At 43.9% G+C, this 19,448-nt stretch overlaps 1 protein-coding gene across 1 annotated transcript; it reads right to left on the bottom strand.

Annotated features, from left to right (window-relative positions):
- Positions 1-1,304: 1,304 nt before the first annotated feature.
- On the bottom strand, positions 1,305-18,941 carry rif1 (replication timing regulatory factor 1). Its single transcript, XM_070914745.1, has 34 exons — positions 18,826-18,941; positions 18,359-18,437; positions 18,151-18,247; positions 17,935-18,065; positions 17,733-17,827; positions 16,657-16,846; positions 16,324-16,416; positions 15,482-15,620; positions 15,220-15,371; positions 14,590-14,704; positions 14,251-14,427; positions 13,240-13,350; positions 12,447-12,509; positions 11,804-11,907; positions 11,450-11,536; positions 11,276-11,349; positions 10,625-10,805; positions 10,375-10,482; positions 10,097-10,246; positions 9,581-9,680; positions 9,203-9,492; positions 8,907-9,109; positions 8,425-8,518; positions 8,190-8,321; positions 7,929-8,071; positions 7,747-7,836; positions 7,599-7,653; positions 3,382-6,612; positions 3,122-3,250; positions 2,921-3,007; positions 2,697-2,812; positions 2,449-2,599; positions 2,188-2,314; positions 1,305-1,699 (listed from the first exon to the last, which is right to left on the bottom strand). Exons 1-34 carry the CDS (start codon positions 18,939-18,941, stop codon positions 1,416-1,418), a joined length of 7,494 nt encoding a protein of 2,497 aa, XP_070770846.1. The 3' UTR covers positions 1,305-1,415.
- Positions 18,942-19,448: the final 507 nt, after the last annotated feature.

The raw sequence follows: 19,448 nt of genomic DNA, 5'->3' as shown, positions 1-19,448 counted from the left end.
ACACCATGACATCACAGCTGGGTGTGGTCAGAGCGAGGCTGCACTCTCAAACCCCACCAACAGTAGGAACTGCACAAAACGGCGCACCACTTACGTCAACTTGATTACATAAATGCGCTTACGACTGAAAGCAAATGGAAAATATACTGTCGTGTCTGTGCCAACACTTCAAAGTCGTCTCCACTAGACAATCCAAAACATTTGCAGGACTGTGAACATGCTTTCCCAGATATGGCTGAACAAAAGTTACTGAATGTTGCGTCATTGCACAGATAATGTTGTCCTCCAGAGAAAAGCTCAAACAGTTATTTCAGTGTTTTCCTAAAACCATAAATCCACCCCAAAAAGGCACTGTGTATTTGCGGTGCTGTCTAGTGCCACTTAGAAACGCATACAAAATGGATTCTCCAGGAGAAATCTAGCTGGGGATATTTCCTGTTTGGATGTTGCACAGCACAAAATGATCAACTCTTCTTTAAATTACAACATTTAAAAAAAAAAAGTGATTTACTTAATATATATCATTATATTAATGTCTATTAAAATGTTTGTTTTCACCTAAATCAAATAAATCTACTTTACCTGACGTGGCTGTATGGGTGATCGCCTCATCTTTGCTCCTACATGACATATGCAACTTGAACAAAAGGTTTAATATAATTGATAAAAAAAATCATCAGTTCTGTCTTTTATTGACGTATTTAAAACCACAAATAAAGACCGAAGAGCAGGCCGTCTACAAACATCCACAGTACGCTTAATAATTTTAAGAAATGAAATAAGACGACATGAAATGACAGACGAGGTTTACAAACCAAGAAATGCTACAAAATATACAAAAGCACTGATGAGTTGAATTGTAAACAGCCTAAAAAAAACAGGCACATGGAGGAATTATGACATGAGAGGAATCATATGTACAAAACTGGAAAGTGACAACAGCATGTAGAGAAAAAAAAAAGAAGTAATTTTTCCTCTACACACATTTGTAGTCTCACATCAGTCTTTTATTACAAAATCTACAGAGGATAAGTAGGAAAATACCATCCATGTGGAGACTACAGCTATTAAAAATCTTTTGGCACAGCTTAAAAAGTGTGACTGCTTCCCTTTGAGTGTTTCTTAAAAATCGTACAAACTACACAACAGCTCAAGCTATATGGGGAAAAAAAGTGCTGCTAGCATTTATTTAAAAAACACTTTAAAGAAAACTCAAAAAAAAAAAAAAAAAAAAAAAAAAAAAGGTGAGACGAGGCCAAGGCAAGTTAAAACCATAAAATCCTCCTTTGTAAAATCTGTTGATTTAACACGTCTTTCTACACAAAGCCTGGCTGGATAAAAGACAATGTTCAAATCTTTTTATGTGCCCTTTAAGGCCTGTGTAGGGGTCTGATCCAACAGAAGCGGTAGTTTCTTCAGGGTTTGCCGTCCGTCTGGCAGAGGCGCGTCTGCAGCTCGACCACCACGCGCCTCATCATGCCTCCTAACTGATCGTGCATCTGAACCAGCTGCTGTGGGGGGCAGCAACTCAGTTCTAGTGGCGTCATCCTGCAGGTCAGGGCCTCCACCTCGGACAGCAGCCCTTCAGGGTGTCCCTCAGGTCTCTGTTGTCCGGCCGGCGCGTCGGGTGTCTGGTTCCCGGACCCTTCTCGCTCCGGCCTCCCGTCTGCTGAAACAGGCTCGTCCACCAGCTCTGTTGCTGCAAACGGAAAGAAGACGTTTATATACTTCAGTTAGACATTTTAAGAAGTCCACGAGTTGGATACTGTTTATGTCTATATGCAAGTATGAGGCTATAGCAAAGAGACGGTTAGCTTAGCATAAAGACTGGAAACAAGGGGAAACAGCTAGCCTAGCTTGGCTCTGTCCAAAGGTAACAAAATCCTCCAACAAGCACCTTTAAAGCTCAGTAATTAACAAATGATATCATTTGTTTAACCTGTACAAAACACAATGCGCAAAAACTTTATGCGCCAGACTATTTCTTGGCTGGGACCAGTTGCCAGGCAACCAGCTGAGACTCCAGGAAGTTAAGAAGAAATAGTCCCGAACTTATTTGTGTTATAATCCATAGGTGAAATGTAAATTTGCTGTGATAATAAATGTATTTCAAGACGATTTCCAATTTGAGTCACAGCTTTTAACCTCAGTGGCACCGACTTCGGTGACATTTTAGCTTTTACACACCCAGTGTCTCGCCTGAGGTCTTATCCTCCTCATCCTGGTTTTGAGGAGCACTGGTCTCCTCCAGTTCAGAGGTCATCATCTCCATTTCATCAAAACTCTTCAACTCGTCACCACCTCGTCCTTTGCGCTAGAAGAGGATTGTTCAGATGTCAAATACAAGAATTTCACCTTTCCATATGCATCTTTGTAAAATGTATGTTATCATTGGTGTTTGTGCTGCGTGACCTCAGTCCTGTTGCAGCCCCCCATCCCCTGGCATACCTGTTGTTCATAGATCTTAAGTGCCTTTTTGACGTTGGAGATCTTTGGGGAGCGAATTGGCAGAGTCTTGATTTCACTGGGGGTAAGAGCACTAAGGTCACCAACCGTTTTGATGTTTCTGGCTCGAACAAGCTGTCCAAAACCACGAGACCTACAAGGAGACAGCAGTCAATAAATGCACCTGATGAGGATAAATACTTGGCCCAATGCAAAACATTTTCCTTTCATTAACCCCGTGTTGTATTCACCACATGTTGGAGGATATCTGAGGCAGCACAGCTTCTACAGGTGTAGAGCAGCCGACCAGAGCAGGGTAGATACAGTCTCTGGAGACAGGCCGCGGCTCTTGGCTCATTTCAGAAATCTGAGGGGGGAAAAAAAAGGGTTGCATCTACCGTTAGGACTAATGGCCTCCAACTGTGAAGCAAACTAAAACAATTAAAAGCTGCACTCAATTCATTTTTGTGCATACCAGGCACTTCTTGGAGCTCTTGTAACCTGGACTGTGCAGATTTCTGGGACTGAAGACCAGCAAGCCCTTTGTTGGAGTAGTGACATACTAGAATGAGGAGCAGAGGGGCGTCATGTTAATTCAAAGCAGATCATTTTCTCGACAAACGTTCGGTTCATGTGGAAATATGGCAATGAAGAACAATCCTGGCCTCATTCATACCTTAGGCTGTGGGATACTGCCCACTTTGGATCTTCTGGGGGAGCTGGTTCTGACAGCAGGGCTGCGACGGTCGATGTCGTCTGCGATCTCCTGGTGTTGGATTGGATCAGCAAAAGACACACGCCTGGACTGCAAAGTTAAAAAAGGAGAAAATAAAGTTACTTTCACCCACATTACAAACAAATACAACGTCAGATATTTATAGCAGAGCTTGAGGTTTTACATTGCATTTTTAAATCTACAAGTGTTTCGTTACTTACTTTGACAAGAGGCGAGGGAGTCTCATCCTCTAGTGGTCTCTTCTGGCCCTTCTTAAGGATACTGGTCGATGGGGAGGCTGAAGGAGACCAGGTTCCTCTGGTCCTGCTGCTGCTGGGGCTTTGGATGACATCTGTCCCCATTACAGCCTCCAGGTCCTTCTGCTTCACCGGAGAATCCGGAAAAACATCTTGGTTTGTTGATTCGGATAATACTGAAGGGTCGCACACATCAGCCAGAGCAGCGTCCAGATTTGCGACTACATCCTCCTTAGCGTTGGCGGTCTGAGTTTCCTCTTCAACCTGACACTCCACGCTCTGGGTTTGGCCAGCTTCATCGCTCTCCTGTAGAGGTGCGATGTCGTCACCCGCACTGGCCTCCGAGTTTGTTGATTTGCCTTCTTTGATGGAGGCAGACTCTTCCTCCTCCTCCTCCTCCTTTGAAAAATCATCTGTAACATCTGGACACTCCATTAGGTTTTGTCCAAAAGAGGTTCTATGAGCGTCTTCAGCTGCATCCTCCACTGGAACAACTGGATGTTCTTCTTGGTTTGAATCATCATTTTGTTTTTCTGCAACATTGTCAACAGGCTCAGACACTTGTTCAGCTTTCTCCTCTGAAGGCTGCAGTTTCTCTGTTGCCTCATCAGGGGGCGCTGGTGTGTCCACAGCAGATACCACAGACGGGTCACAGGGCAACTTTTCCTGAGTCTGTTCAGTACTGATCCCAGCTGATTCAAGGACTTCAGCAGATTGCAAGTTCCCAGTGTCACTTTCTTGTGAAGAGGTATTATCAGTGTTTGTTTCAGAGTCATTTTGTCGCTGCTCCTCATTGACGTTGTCTGTCTCAGTTTTCTGTACAACAGCGTCAGCCTCTACCTCCATTGGTGATTCTTCGTTACTTTGCTCCTCAATGTTAGGTGTAACCTGGAGCGACTCAGAACCCTGCAGATCTTGCGTTTTCTGTGAATCCTCCAAATCTGATGTCTTTCTAGCTTCTGTGCTTTGTGTATCCGCCTTTTGAGGAGTATCAGAATCGTCCTTAACCACATCATAATGACTTTTGTCTTCTTTAGATTCAAGGGTGAGAGGACTTTGAAGAGACACTCGAGGTTTCCTCCCTCTCTTTTTGGGCATATTTTCTTTGGCCTCCGAGGATTCAGACTCAGAGGACTCTATATTAGCTACTAACGCTTGAGAAGACCTTCGCCTCGAGTATCTGCCCCTGCCTTGAGAGGACTCTGTTGATCCTGCAATATCTAATGACTGAGAATTCTCTGGGGTTGAGCTAGGACTCGACTTCGACTGCTCCTCTTGTACCTTGCTCCTTCTGGTCCTACCTCCAATTCTGGCCTCTGCCTGACCAACAGCTGACAACACTGCCTGAGAATCGGCCCTACTCTGCCTTCCTAATGAATCCTTATTTTCATTTTTGTCTTCAGACTCAGCTGCCTCAGATGATGCCTTGCTTCGTCTGGATCTACGCAGAGACTGGCTATCAGAAGTTGAGGGTGTGATTACTTGAGAGTCCTCTTGACTAAGGCTGTCATCTGTGACCTCTTTTGTCTTGTGTTTGTCTTTGACCTCTGATTGATTCACCAACTTGCTTGTCGTGCTTGTTCTGTCTTGGGACTCGTCTTTAGTTGAAGAAGCAACTACCTGAGAATCTCTCTTTTCCTCTTTGGTCTTTTTTTCTATAAACTCAAACTCTTGGGATTTGTCACCAGTTTGAGGGGAAGGAGTGCTCATTTGAGAATCTTTTAGCTCATCACCATCTTTGTTGGTCTGTTCAACAAGCTCAAACTCTTGGGATTTCTCACCAGTTTGAGGGGAAGGAGTGCTCATTTGAGAATCTTTTAGCTCATCACCATCTTTGTTGGTCTGTTCAACAAGCTCAAACTCTTGGGATTTGTCACCAGTTTGAGGGGAAGGAGTGTTAATTTGAGAATCTTTTAGCTTATCGTCCTCCTTTTCAACCTGTTCTACAAGCTCATTTGTGGCAGTTTGGCTGGACGCTTCTTTGTCAGGCAAAACCTTTTTCTTCATTCTACCCTCCTCCTTGGTCTCCACTGATGATTTGCTTCGTCGACTGTGCCTACCCTGCGACTGGCTTTCATAATCAGACTGCGAGTCTGTTTGGCTGGACTCATGCTCTCTGGTGCTTCTCCTTCTGGGTTCAGGTTTATCAAGGAACTCCTCTGAGTTGCTATAGAGTTTGATCTTCTTGTGTGGTCTACCCTGAGAGTTGGTTTGGCTTGACTCACTCTTGTCCCTCTGAGCCCTCGTTCGTAATCTGTCTCTGCCACTGTCCTCCTCAGCGGCCTGCTTACTTCTCGTGTTGGGTCTGCTTTGCATTGAGTTCGACTTTGGAGAATCACTTTTCGCTTCTTCTCCAGAACGTCTCCTTTTGGACGGTGTGTATTTCTCTTCCCGTTCCTCAGGCTCCTCTCCAGGCAGCAGAGGTCTGACTCTGTAGCGTCCAGACCGTCTGGGTTCTCCTGAAGAAGTCTGGGTCACAGAGGATTGAGAATCATCCAGAGTCTGTTCAGATTCCTCTTCCTGGCTTGAGGGTTTCATTTCCTCTGGTGCTGAAGCCATTTTTGTACTCTCCTTGCCCTCCACTTTGGCCTGGGTGTCTGGGATAACATCTTCGTCCTCAGTTGTGTCACTGGGTAGTCTCTCAGTCAGCCTTACTGGCTCACTTTTCATCCCAGAGTCTTTTGGCCTTCGAGGGGACTCTGAGGCATCGTTCACAGGCCTCTGAGAGTTCACTTTTGCCGTCTGGGAATCCTGAGAGTTTGGACCAGTGGATGTCCGGGAAGCCCGAGAGGATGACGTCTTGTTGGCGTTTGAGCGTTCTTGGCTATTGGAGGTCTTTAAGAGGGGACCTGTGAACGAGGATGCACTGCTGGGGCTGGCAGGCTTTCCCTCAGCATACTTCTCTAGAGTGATAAAGGATTGACGGCGACTGTTGGGTTTCTGGGGAGTCCCTGAGACCACATCTGAAGAGCCAGAGATGTTATTAGGACTTGTGCCTTCTTTAGACTGCATGTCTTCCGCTCCATCATGACTCTTGGCATCATCCTCCATAGAAACATCTGCGGACTCAGGGATCATCTTTTCCTGCTCGTTGTTTTCTGTCATGTTATCTACTGCTTTTGGGCTGGCATAGTCTTGAGTCTCTGTTGTGAGAACTTCAATGTCTTTCTTATTTTCCACATCTTCCTGAAGAACCTGAAAGAAACCAAAAGCAAGTAACCAAGTCTGTCTGCAAAGACCAAGACAAACACGGATGCTTTCTAACATCTCACCATGGAGAAATCTGACTGGATTGCTGGATTGGAACAAAAGTAAATGTTTCAGAGCTCCAAAAATTGTCAGTCATTAAAAACAACAATATCTGAGTCTCTCTGTTAACAGTGGGGTTAATTAACTCATCAACGGCAACTGTTGAGTAAAACATTTCAGGGTGTTAATTGCAGCTCCATAAAAACACTTTGAGTGGAACCTAATTTCAAATCTGTGTGTGAAAGAGCACCCCATGAAGATTGTGCTGATGCTTTATTGTTTTACTTTATACTACAACTTCATAAAACACGTTGAAAAAGTGTTTTTCCATGCACTGTAAGAGTAGATGGGGGAACTGTAACATTGCACATTTTTTATAATCTATTGCATTAGCTCCCATCTGATGATGGGGGGGATGCCTCATGGACGCCTCATGGGGAGGTATTTTAGGCATGTCCAACTGTGAGGAGAGCCTGGAGGACGCCAAGAACATACTGGAGAAATTACACATCTGGCCTGGGACTCTCCCCCTGGAAGAGCTGGAGGCCGTGGTTGGGGAGAAGGATATCTGGGCTACTGTGCTTTGTCTGCTTGCACCCCAACCACAACCAAAATAAGCACCGGAAAATGATAGATGCATGATCTGATTCTGCCATTTTAAGTAAGTAACTTTTCTGGATTAAGATACATGTCAGTAGTTAGGAAAGTAATTAGTGTAGTAACAGTTTTTAATCTGGAGATGTTACCGTAAATGAATTTAACACTGAAACTCCAGTTAGTCCCAAAATACATGTGGTCTGTGTTGGTTGCAAGTAACAATGTACAAGGGTTTTTTGTTTTATTCATAATTGCTTTGGCATAATGAAAAACAGGACAAAACAAGCCCCCAGTGGAGTCTTTCCTGGCAGTGTTTTGATGGGATGTGTGTTTACCTTGCCAGGAGCCTCTTTGGTAACCTCTTCAGCTTGTTCAGTTGGCAGTTTCTCCCTGTGAGAAAAAATGGTTTATTAAATGAATGCTGTTTTTTTATGAGAGCACAGGGATTTATTTTGATTCTTTTAGCAGATGCTCTAAACTTACAATGAGTCTTCTTGGCTCTGTGTGTACTGGGTGAAAACCGTTGTATCCAGGGAAGCATCAAGGTTGTTGTACATGGCAGGGATGTCAACCCTGTGCCAAAGAAAACATTAACTCTACACAGTGACACTGACAACACGGACGCTTGAAATTTATTTCATAAACGTCACTGATAGAACCCTGACCTTTTAGTCCTTTTCACCTCCTTCTGGTGCTCCGTCAGAACTCGCTCCTTCGTCTCAGGAGGAATGAAGACAAAGTCGATGGAGGCCTCTTCCTCCAAAGCCTCTCTGCGAGGAGGCTTCGGAGAGCCAAAGTCCAGCTTTGTCTGTTGAAGGGAACACAATGGAAACCAGCTGCACAATGGTGGATGATGAGCAATTAAAAACCAAACAAGTCTAAGTAGAATATATCATAACTGTAACAATGTCTGAGTCTAAACTTACAGAAACTGGTTTGGAGGTCTTCGTGGAGCTCTTGTCTTTCAGCTCAGCAGCCTTTCCCAGCAGCGAGTCCCTCTTCCCCACAGATGAAACCGGCATCCCGCTCAGCTTGGTCTCCAGCTGGGAACTCTCACTCTGAAGACAAAACAGCAAGATCAGCCACAACACAGCAACAAGAGCCGAGACAGCGGTATGTAACATAGCTGAAATCACAACGCTGAAGGTAAAAGCAACTCACTGAATACTGTCCGCTGAGCTCATCAGGAACACCGACAACCTCAAAGCCAGGAAGAATGATCGGGGTCTTCTGCTTCACTTGGCTCAGTATTGGTCTGTGTAAAGATAATGGCAACGTGGATCAGATTGCTGTGAGGCCGCCGAAATGGATTTAAGTTCTTCTATTGATTGGTCCGACATAAAACAGAAGCATTTCTATTGTTGCCTATCATCATAGCAGCATGTTATCATCATGTTTTTATAGGTTTTTTCTGCATGCAGAGCATGTCTGACAACAAAAGTTCAATGTAATCAAAATTTATCTCTCGTCCACACACACACACACACACACACACACACACACACACACACACACACACACACACACACACACACACACACACACACACACACACACACACACACACACACACACACACACACACACACACACACACACACACACACGGCCTTTTCCTTTTAATATGACCTGAAGGTTTTCACCTGATCTCGTCGGGGTAATTGAGGCTGACTGAGTTGGCAAAGGTGGAATTCCAGAACTGGGCCACTGACGTTCGGATCTGCTTGTTCTTGTGAGGAAACAACACGCAAAGCAGAGGACAAAGCAGAGCCAGGAGTTCGTCGTCGTACGCCAAAGTAGATCGGGTCTGCAGGCAGCCAAGGACCTCACCGAGGAGCTTCTCCAACTGCAGGGGGGGGCAGACAAGGAAAAGCAACGAGTTGTTGGTTAAAATGCTGAAAGTAAAAGTACTAGAAAACCCATTTGACAAAGAACTCACTTTTCCCAGAAGCTGCGAGGTGAATTTGGGCGGCTCACTGGCTGCTTGTTTGTAGAAGAGGGTGAGAGGTTGAAGCAGAGAAGTCAGGACTTCTTTAACAGTGTTAGCGAGAACAAGGTTGGTGAAGAGAGCAGACAGGACGGAGACCAGGGCCAGTCCTGTGGCTTCAGAGGAGGCCTCAGGGCCCTCCAGATAAACCTCTAGACATTGAACCAGCAGGGACTGGAGGGTAGACAGATTCCCTAAGACCTTGTTCCTCTTTCTCATCCAGTTTACTGGAGTGTGAGGAGCTGGAAGACACAAGAGTGAAAAAAAATGTGAATTCTCTATTTAATCCAAGAGTGAAGACTGAAATAAGGTCAGCTGAAGTTCTCTTACACTTCATCTTTTGCTGAAACTGAGGAGTGTACGGCGAGAAGTCCACACACTCAACCATGACTTGGAGGAAACCGGCAACGGCATTTAATGTTGAAGGAACCTGGAGGATCAGACGGCATCAACACGTCAAACCAGAGCTGTTTATTCCCACTTTTAAGTGTAACTGATCTTTTTAATATCAATTTCTCCAATCAATGATGTTTTGATAAATCAAAAAGGTTTATAAACATATTCTGAAAATCCCTAAATGTGAGGATGAATAATTTCAAATTTAAAAGTAAACTGTTAAAGAACACTAAAGACTACAAGTCACACAATAAAAATTACGAGTCATGAATCCAATCAGTTACAAGTTTAAATTTCTTTCACCAATCGTGATTGTTGATCTATTTCAGGTTGACAGTGCTTTTATTTTCCAGTGGTGGTCGTCATGTTAACATCTGAACAAAGATTTATTTTTAATATCATCGTGGTTCATGCTTTGCCATGGCGACAGTCTTCCTCTCCTCTACTCACCATCAGGGCGTCTCTGTCGACTGCGGACGCCATCTTCACGCAGAGCTCCTCGCAGCAGATGTTCTCCTCAGCTGTGACCACCAGCGCAGAGCAGCGGGCGAACACTTTGTACAGTTTGGACCACGAAGACAGCATCGACTTCTGGGCCGCCTGAACAACATACAGAGATCAAAGTGAAAACAGGCTCGTGGACCAGTGTGGCTGCATCATTCATGCGTCAAACACTTGTTCGAAGTATGACGGACATGTAGGTCAAATAAAATCTTAAGATAACAGACCTGCTGTAGCGGTGAGCCACGTAGAAGGTGTGTAACGGGGAACAACAAGGCAGAGTGCATGGCACTAAAGTTGTGCTCCAGAGCGTCACCTTGGTTCACTTCATTAGACTGTAAAAAAGAAGTGGATGAAAATGTTACTCGTGTGAGATTTTAAAATCAGACTTTATCGTCCACTTCGACTGACAGTCCAGCTAACTATAACCACTGAACCGCTACCCCCCTCCCCCACGAGTGACGCCTCTGCTTCTACCTGTGTGATGGTGTCGGTGAGCGGGCTGACCATCAGGCTCCACATCATCCACAGCCGCTCCTTGTTCTGCACAGACCCGGCGCTGCATCTGATGGCCCCCAGCACCGCCTCCCCAAACGCCAGAGGGGAAGTGGGGCCTGACAAACCGCAGCCCACCAGCGTCTGAAGGCACTGAAAGAACCTGCAGACAGAAAGACCTCAATTCATCATATAAAGAGTAATTACCACAGTCTTAAATTCACAAAGATCCGATGTGGAATAACTATGAAAAATCAGATAAAGCACATATATTGGTGGATTCCTTCAAACTCATCCTGCTGTTTACATTTGCACTACCAGAAGGCGCCAAAAGATTATCGATGACAACAACACAAGTACTGTTTAATAGAAAAAAAACAACAACATGACATTTAAAAGTGCTTGAACACGTACAAAAAGACTGGAGCCTAGTTCCCCTCACGATTTAGTGTAGATGTCATAATTAGCTATTTAAAATCAGTTTTCACTTCATGGCTAAATACTTGGGAAATCGTATAAACCAGTGGTTCCCGACCCACATCAGGGGTCGCCGAAGCTCCACGGGGGGTGTGAAGCCCTCTTGATTTTAAGGGTGCAAGACTTATTTGTTCATTAATTTATTATTCGACCCACCTCTCGTCCTCGATGTAGGCTGAGAGCATGCTGCTGTTGTAGAGGAGCAGAATGAGGAACAAAGCCGGCGTTCCCTGAGGAGTGAAATACAAAGTTTAGCCAATCCTCTTTAAGAGCATTTCCATGAATACTGAATATGAATGTGTGCTCAACAGCGGACCAAGAAGCACTCACATTCAGCACATCCATCTTGCCCACTTGATAGGAGGCAGAGCCAAGAACTCTCTGGGGGAGACCTTTCACTGTGGCCTCGAACAGGATCTGAGGGCAGAGATATCTGGATTTTAGCCATTTTACCCTCAACAACTTCTGCTTTAAGTTTTATAACCCACAAATCAAAATATGTACTTATTCATAGCGAATTTTTAGACAGCGCTGTGTTCTTTTGTGTTTGTTTCTCAAAGTCACAATGAAACATAACTACAAAACATGCTATTTAGATGAGGTGCGATATATGAACAATAAATACATTTATTCTGTGTGTGCCTACAGTGAATAAGGTACATGGAGGGTTTTGATCCATCTTACCAGGACTTTGTCTGCAGGTACAGCCTCTGAGGTGACGATGGTCTGCAGAGCCTGGAGCATCAGGGTCAGGACTTCACAGCCCTGACGGTCCTTCTTACTGCCTACTGACAGCCAGGGAACAGATTCATCTCAGAAACTCATCAGCACAAAGCCAAATGCGAACAAATTAGTTTCATTTATCTTTTCAGGCTTTGCTTGAGCCGGAAATGTGACCGATTTAAGAGAAGAGGGTCATCATTGGGGACAGGCCCCTCAGCGTTTCTCTCTCTTCACAGCAGTCCAGAACACGAGCGGCTCTGAACGCTCCGACTTAAACTGATGACAGTGAGAGTGGGTCGGGCAGGAGACGAGGAGATGAGGTCTCACTGGTCCTCCTCCCAAATGACAAGAGCCCAGACCCAATCAGAGTGCTCTATGTGGAGCTACGAGGCCGGATCCACAACTTTAAAAGATCCCACCCTGACGAGTAGCAGCCACAATAACAGCTTCGTTCATTCCCTTCATTTCATAGCTGGAATTTGTAAAGTAAGTACAGCAGAACAAAAGTATAAAAAGTTCTGATTAGCTGCTTATAAAGACATCACACATCACAACTGTGCATGTTTTGCGACTGGAGGATGGAACTTAACACCCGAGTACTTACCAGACTCTATAGTTACGTTGACATGTCGGACCAGACTCGTCCATATGATGGCCAAAAGAGAATCTGTAGGAGGAGCAGAAGAGATGGAGGCAGAACTACGTTTATACTCCAGGCGTTGAGTTCAAGCTGCTAAGGGAGGAAATCGGGAATGTGCATTGCAAAAACTTTGTTACCGTAAAACCTGATTTACATGCGGCTGATCAGCAATCAGTAAAATTATTTTTGGGTACAAGAACAACTGGCTACGAGTGAAGATCTTTCCTTTCATCCGTTTTATATTTCAGTATGGCAAACTGTTGTGCAGTGTTCTGGCATCTGATGAGCCTTTAAAAAAACACATTAATTAAGTTGCTGCAACTGGACCTCCAAGGTTGCATTTCATAGTCTCACAAACACCTAAAACAACACAGCCCCCTGCCTTGTTTCAACACAGGGCTGCTGATTTACTAAAACCTTCCTCTTAACAACTATTTGTCATTTTCTTCTTTAGTCTGGTTGAGTAACTGTAAGACTCTGTTCTCAGTCAAACAGAAATTGCCAAAAACAGATGTTCACAGAAGTTTCCATGTTTGTGAACTCTGCAGGAGGCCGTGCTTGCATCAATGCTCAGTTTATCTGGAACTCAACAATAAAACTGGTTTAATTTGTTCTGCCAAACGCTCACAGGAGCAGGAGCAGGAGGAGGAGGGTATTCCATTTAACTGTTCACAAACTAGACTGAGAAAGGGGAACTCTCTTTTACATGACTGAAAAGAAAGTCAGTGGAGAGAGTCAGTAGAGCCGTGACGTTTACCTGGAGCGTCTTTCCCGATGTTGGTGAATCCATCTCTGATGTTCGAGGTGAGAACAGCAGCATGTTTAGTGAAAGAGGCGGAGCCAGAGAGGAGTGGGTGGTTCAAGGGCTCTGCAAAGAAAAAAACGCAAGCATGGCATAACTAGTTGAACAGCCGACCACTAACCTAGCATGATGAGACACTTCAGCTTTCGGTCCGACATGGTATTTTTCCCCGATCGATAGAAAGCGACACATTTTCCCCACTGATGTAACTCTCAGTCGACACTGAAGCCGTGGCAGCGATTGCCAGGAAGAGTTAACTTCGAAGACTAAGTCTAAGATGATGACACTATTCTTAATCTTGATTACAACGCTCCGATTGGCTCAGCTGTTTTACCAAAAAAAAACCAAGATGTGGACAGCAATTCTGTAAAAAAAAAAAAAAAAAGATAAAAAAAAAGGCTCATCAGAACTTTTCCCGACCATTTACTGGCTGTGGAAGTAGAAACACTGTTTTGGGTGGAAGGTTATTTCCTACTTTGCTGCCCTAGTTGTCCTTTTTTGGCAACCTGCTGCGTGTTGAGCTCGTCACATTGGGGTGGTTGTGTTTAAATTCAGTGATTCTCAAAGCGCACTGTGTGTATCCTTGAGCTCTAACAAAACGTGTTAAAAAAATGCAGAAATATACTTTCTCTACATTTTAAACCGTGCATTGTTTACATCCATGATTGCCTGCTCAATGTCTTTTTCCTTTGCGTTTGTTGGTGCATTCCTACATTTCTTGACGCGTTACCACCAACTAGCAGAGAAGCAGAATAAAGTGAAACCAACAGCAGAATGTGAATTTGCGCCGCCTACATGCTCTTACCAACATGGGGACCAACACCATTCCACAACGCTACTAGTGGTCAAAAACCCCACAAAGTACTAATACAACCCAGTATGATTTCCCTTTGCAGCTTCAGTTAAAGGCTCCTGAACCAGAAGGTCATGTACAATGTCATGTGTAAGACCGTAACTGACTCTCACCAAGACTCAGAACAAGTTTGTTCTTCGCTGCTGTGGCATTAACCTCTGGTCCCAGAAAATAGTGAAGCAGCATTTCCAGGCCCAGCAGCTGGATGGAGGGGAAGGTGGAGGGGATCTGGATGCTGGAGTTCAGGCTCATCCGAGACACATTGGCTGGACTGTTGAACCCTGAAGTGCCTGCGGTAGGAGGGAGAAGAAGAAAATAAATAAATAAATAAACAAACCACAAATGAAAGTCTCCATCACTCCCTCTGAGGACACTTCGGTCTGTGCTATAGTGCATCATATACTGCAGGGGATCCACAGGCCTGGGTGGACGGAGGTGGTGTATAAACGTACCTGTCTTGGGTGTACCGGGTGCAACGGCACCATTTTGACTGACAGCTCTAGAAGGGGTGCCTGGGACTGAAGAGGAGTCGGATCCAATGGTGCACTGGAGCAGAGGGACAGAAATCTGGAGACAGACAAATAATGTTTTATGTTTGACCCTGCAGTACATCGCATCTAACCTATATTTCATCTCATATCATAAACAAGCTGTCTGCAGGGTTCACAGAGGTCGAATGAGGCCTTTTGAGTTTAAGACCAAAGCAGAGCTGCCCTCTAATACTGGAGACTCAAACTGGATGTGTACAAGACTGACCACGCATTAAACCCAGGTTGGATCCATTCATATAAAGACTACCGTCTCTGATCAGTGACAGACTCCAATTGTAGTTCTTTACAGATGTGGTTCCCAAACTGCTAAAATGTAAAGTTACAGAATTGTATTAATAATTATAGTTATCATAATTAATTAATAACTTTTGTTCTCTCTGCCCACTCAGCCGCTGGCATGCCGACAACTGAATTCTATGTGAGCATGTATGAATATTTGCAGCTAACCCAAACTCAATGAATGTATTTATGTGTTACTATCAAAACACAGATTTTTTAGGAAGGCTATAGAGAAAGGGGGGCGTGTCTCACCTGATCAAAGTTGGGTGACAGGTTGGACCCGAGTTGGACCACCAGGTACCACCATACCTCCACCTTTGTGAGCAGCAGGGCCTCCGTCCTGACATTGATGGACGCGAGGGGCTGCATCAGGAGCTTCAAACGTTTGCTGCTGCACAGGATGTCTTCAGGAGAGACAAGACATTCAAACTCAAATCAAAGAGCTCGGAAACAGGATTAGTCTGGGGGAAAAAACAAACATAAAAACACTGGGAGCAGAGAGTCGGCGGCTCACCTGGATTGAGGGCAAAGTTATCGATGAGGCTCTTCCAGGCGATGAAGGCGATCTTCTTGATGGTGGGAGAGGAGCTGCGGAAGCCAAGTTCCTCCAGATGCAGCAGAGAGTTGATGAAGGGGCCTCCCCTGTGCAGCAACTGTGAAGGAAAGACATTAGAGTCCAACTGAAAATGATCTGAGGTCTGAGAACTTCCAGAACTTTAGTCCATCTATAATCCAGATCTTTGTCCTTTTAAGTAGACTGCTCTGCACTTTGGAAGGAGAGAGAATTTCCTTTCAACTAACGCTGAAACGATTGGATTGACTGAAAATAGAGCTTATAAATAGTTAATATTTTGGTACCTGGAGTAATCGTTTAATCATTTTTTATGGCGAACATTCAGAGAATTTGCCGCTTCGTGCCTCTAAATTGTGAATATTTGCTAGTTTTCCTGTCTGCTACGACAGTAAACTGAATATCTTGGGTTTTGGATCATTGGTCGATATTTTATTATCCAAATGTTTAATCAAATAATTGAGAAAATAATCAGATCATTTGATAATAAAAACAATTGTTAGCTGAAGCCCTACTGTCAACCAATTACAGGAAAAGTTCTTAAAGATGCAGATCAACTTTTGTTTGCACCTGTCCAATCCAAGTCCAATACAATGTCATACTGTCATAATATAGCTGCAAACTTAGTCTTAAGTAGGACATTAAAATTAGTAGCCGTTTATATGTTTGACAGCTAAATAGCTTCGTCTTAAAAGTCCAATCTGTGTGACTCTGATGTGCCTCGATCATTCGACACGATCAGTCTTCATTCATCTACTAACAACACACACACACCCACACTTTACCTTCCCGAGCAGTTTCACAAACAAAGGCCAGAGCTTCAGGACATTCGTTTCATTCTTGGACATGAAAAGCTTCTGCAGCTCTGGGATCAGTTTCTGTGAAGACAAACAGAGACACAGCAGATCAGCAGAGTTACTTACGTTGCTTAAATCCTTTTTTTGTCGAGGCAGCCGTTTCATGCGAGGAAGGCTGGCAACGAGTGCTGCCAGTGAATCGTGCATCTTGAAAAATCTTTAATCCTCAAACATTTAACTCTACAATGTGCTGCTGGGTTGATATTTGGTACGGTACCAACAAAACCAAACCTACTGAAGCGCCGTTACTGAGACACTCACTGAGGACATGATGGGTTCGATGATAGCAGCCACCTCCATCTGTTTGTCCAGAAGAAGAGGCATGCCCATCTCCATGGCCGCTGCGGCCCGGAGACGCACCTTGGAGGCCGAGTGGACCACCAGCGGGATGACGAGCTTCGCCCACCGTACGGCTCCGTCACCCATCTGAGCTGGCACTTGTTCCAACATCCTATAAATAGCAGAAAAAGTTAAAACCAACTCTTGTAATAACAATTCATATACTGGAATGATCGTTTGCGCTAAATTATACGTTGTTTCACAATTTAAACATGCACAGTTATAATGCCAAAGATGCAATGTAACGAAACAAGTCACGTTAGAGCATATAAACTAGTTTGCTGCTTGAAAGAAAAGGAACTACAAAAAAGGTTATTTCTTGACTAAAAACATCCACGTGATTAACAGCCTGATTTATTTACATTTTTTCTTTACATTCACATCACAAAGCAACCTGGCAACTAACTATTGTTGATTGTTTAGTGCAGAAGTCTTCATTCAGAGAAAAAAAGACAAGTGCTGTCCACCTAGCCTCTCTTCGATCTTATGATCTTCACGTCATAAAGAAATAAACTAAACTTTCCAGCTTCTTTAAGATATGATGCAGCTGCAGGCATCTGAACCTTTAACAACAAGACACATACAATACCATGACACACCTACTTTTGCCTGGTTTACTAAATGTTTCTCAATACTATATTGCAATATTAATAACTACGTATTAAATAAAACTGTAAAAGTAAAAAACTGCCAAAGTTTCTCTAATATCGGACAAATTGATGCTTAAAATTAAGCCACAGAAGTTAACGGTTGATAATTAAAACCTCAGGACTGGAACCTGCCATCACTCCAAAACTCACTGACAGACTTATACATAATATAAAAGACAAATACTTGACAACAACTAAAAGTTATTCATGTTTTCTGATGCTCTTCGGGCCTCATTTACATCCAAAATGAGTAAAAACTTTGCACATTAACCATCTGCTTCATGTCCAGTTTACAAATACAAATACTCCCACTCAATAAAGCATTAACATGACCTGTTGTTCTTTTACCTGATGACGACGTTCAAGGCCTCGTGCTCCATTACCACAGACTGGATGTCCTCTCTGCTCCACACACTCTCCAGTGTTCCCAGTATAGACGGCACCTGAGTGAGGGAAGCAACAAGGAATCAACACACCAGCACTAAAGAACACCCCCAGTGCCCTGTTTCCACTCATATTTCTCTGCATTTAAATCTCTGCTAATGCTCACTTTTTTGGCGACCACGTCTGGAGGAAAGCTCTGTTTGGAGATGACCCATAATGCTCTGGTGCACGTGTTCTTATCTGTTGACTTCACCACCAGGGAGCACAGCGCCGATAGTATTTCTGCTGCAAAGGTTTCTGGAAAACAAGAGAAACACACTCAGCAGCATTTACATCACGTCTGAAATAATAGAGACGTATAAAATATGTAAATTAAACGTACCAGAGACTCCAGAGACCACGTGCGAATGGTACAAACAAAACCCTAAAGCTTGCAGGGCAGCTTGGCTCAGCTCCGCATTTGGACTGGTTATGTGAGCCTGGAAACGTCATCAGAACAGAATTAGATACACATCAAGATATCAAGAGCTTTAATATAAAACATGGGACAGCTTTATATATCACGTCACAATCACGTGCAACAGACTCACCAAGGTGGCTTTACCCAAACGAGAAAAGTGCTTTTCAACTGCAGGAAGAAACTGCCGACCTTCCTCTCCACTGAGCCGACTGGAGAGGAAAAAGAAAAAACGACTACTAATATTCTACTCTTGTAATTGAGGCAGCACGCCGTCACAACACATCCAGAGGACGTCACAGCAGACTAATCATTTTCTGGAATGAATGTATGTGAAATACAGGAGTTTTATACTGATTTTAACTGACACATGTTTACTACCGAATGTATAGTAATAATTCCCTAACAGGTGTGAGACCTCCTGTCGGCCGTCAAGGGTTATATGGTGACCGAATATAAAATAACCAAGCAAGAAGAGATTTTAACAAGTCAAAGATAAACACATTTCATAGTATATTTGTGTAGGTATATAGAGCCCATATTGAATTCCATAATGAAGAGATATTGAGCGTGATCAACAGTTTTAATGCAGTAACGTACTTGGCGATGGTGAGGTAAGCGTCTGTCTGCTCAGACTGTCCAGCAGCACCGTCCTCCAGAGACTCCAGCAGGGGGAGGAAGCCAGAGCTGCTCGGAGGCTCCGCCATCGCCATCATTATTACTCACCTCCTCAAGGCCTTTAAAAAAAAAAAGGAGAGAAACAGGATCAAAGACAGTCTTAATACTGACATACTATATGAACATCTGTAATCATTCCTCCAGTCCTCTCTGTTCTAATGCAACTACTGCACACCGTAACTTCTCTGCATAAATGCCTGACGACGTTTAGCTGAATTTAATATGAAGCTTAGAGTTAGCCATGAATGTTGTCCTTTGTCTCTTACTGTAGAGTCAAGCTATGGAGGGAAGTCTTCATCAGTACGGAGGAGGAGGAATAATGATTACAGTGACCAATAACTTTCACGAGATGCAGAGCGAGTGCGGAGGAGATGTCATGGACTGCTTCGTAGCTTTTCACAGCATGTAATCTAGTGATGAAGCGGATCAGGCATCCCCAGTGGTGCTGCAACCTTTATTGGTTCGGTCATTTCTGTTTCAGTGGTGAGCTAACGTGCATTAAAGTGCCGCTGATGCTTCTTGCATGTGCTTCATAATAAATGCAT

This window comes from Enoplosus armatus, chromosome 11 (assembly GCF_043641665.1).
Source record: "Enoplosus armatus isolate fEnoArm2 chromosome 11, fEnoArm2.hap1, whole genome shotgun sequence".
Classification (NCBI taxonomy): Eukaryota; Metazoa; Chordata; class Actinopteri; order Centrarchiformes; family Enoplosidae; genus Enoplosus; species Enoplosus armatus.
The sequence above is the reverse complement of the archived record's forward strand: the minus strand, read 5'-3'. Positions and strand labels throughout refer to the sequence as shown.

What these genes read in the sequence shown, in the direction of transcription:
- rif1 (XM_070914745.1), bottom strand. Translation starts at nt 18,941, where the DNA reads ATGATGGCGATGGCGGAGCCTCCGAGCAGCTCTGGCTTCCTCCCCCTG. An exon ending in GCTTACCTCACCATCGCCAA is followed by an intron (nt 18,438 to 18,825) that starts GTACGTTACTGC and finishes TTTCCTCTCCAG; the next exon opens with TCGGCTCAGTGGAGAGGAAG. An exon ending in AATTACCCCGACGAGATCAG is followed by an intron (nt 8,519 to 8,906) that starts GTGAAAACCTTC and finishes ATCTTTACACAG; the next exon opens with ACCAATACTGAGCCAAGTGA.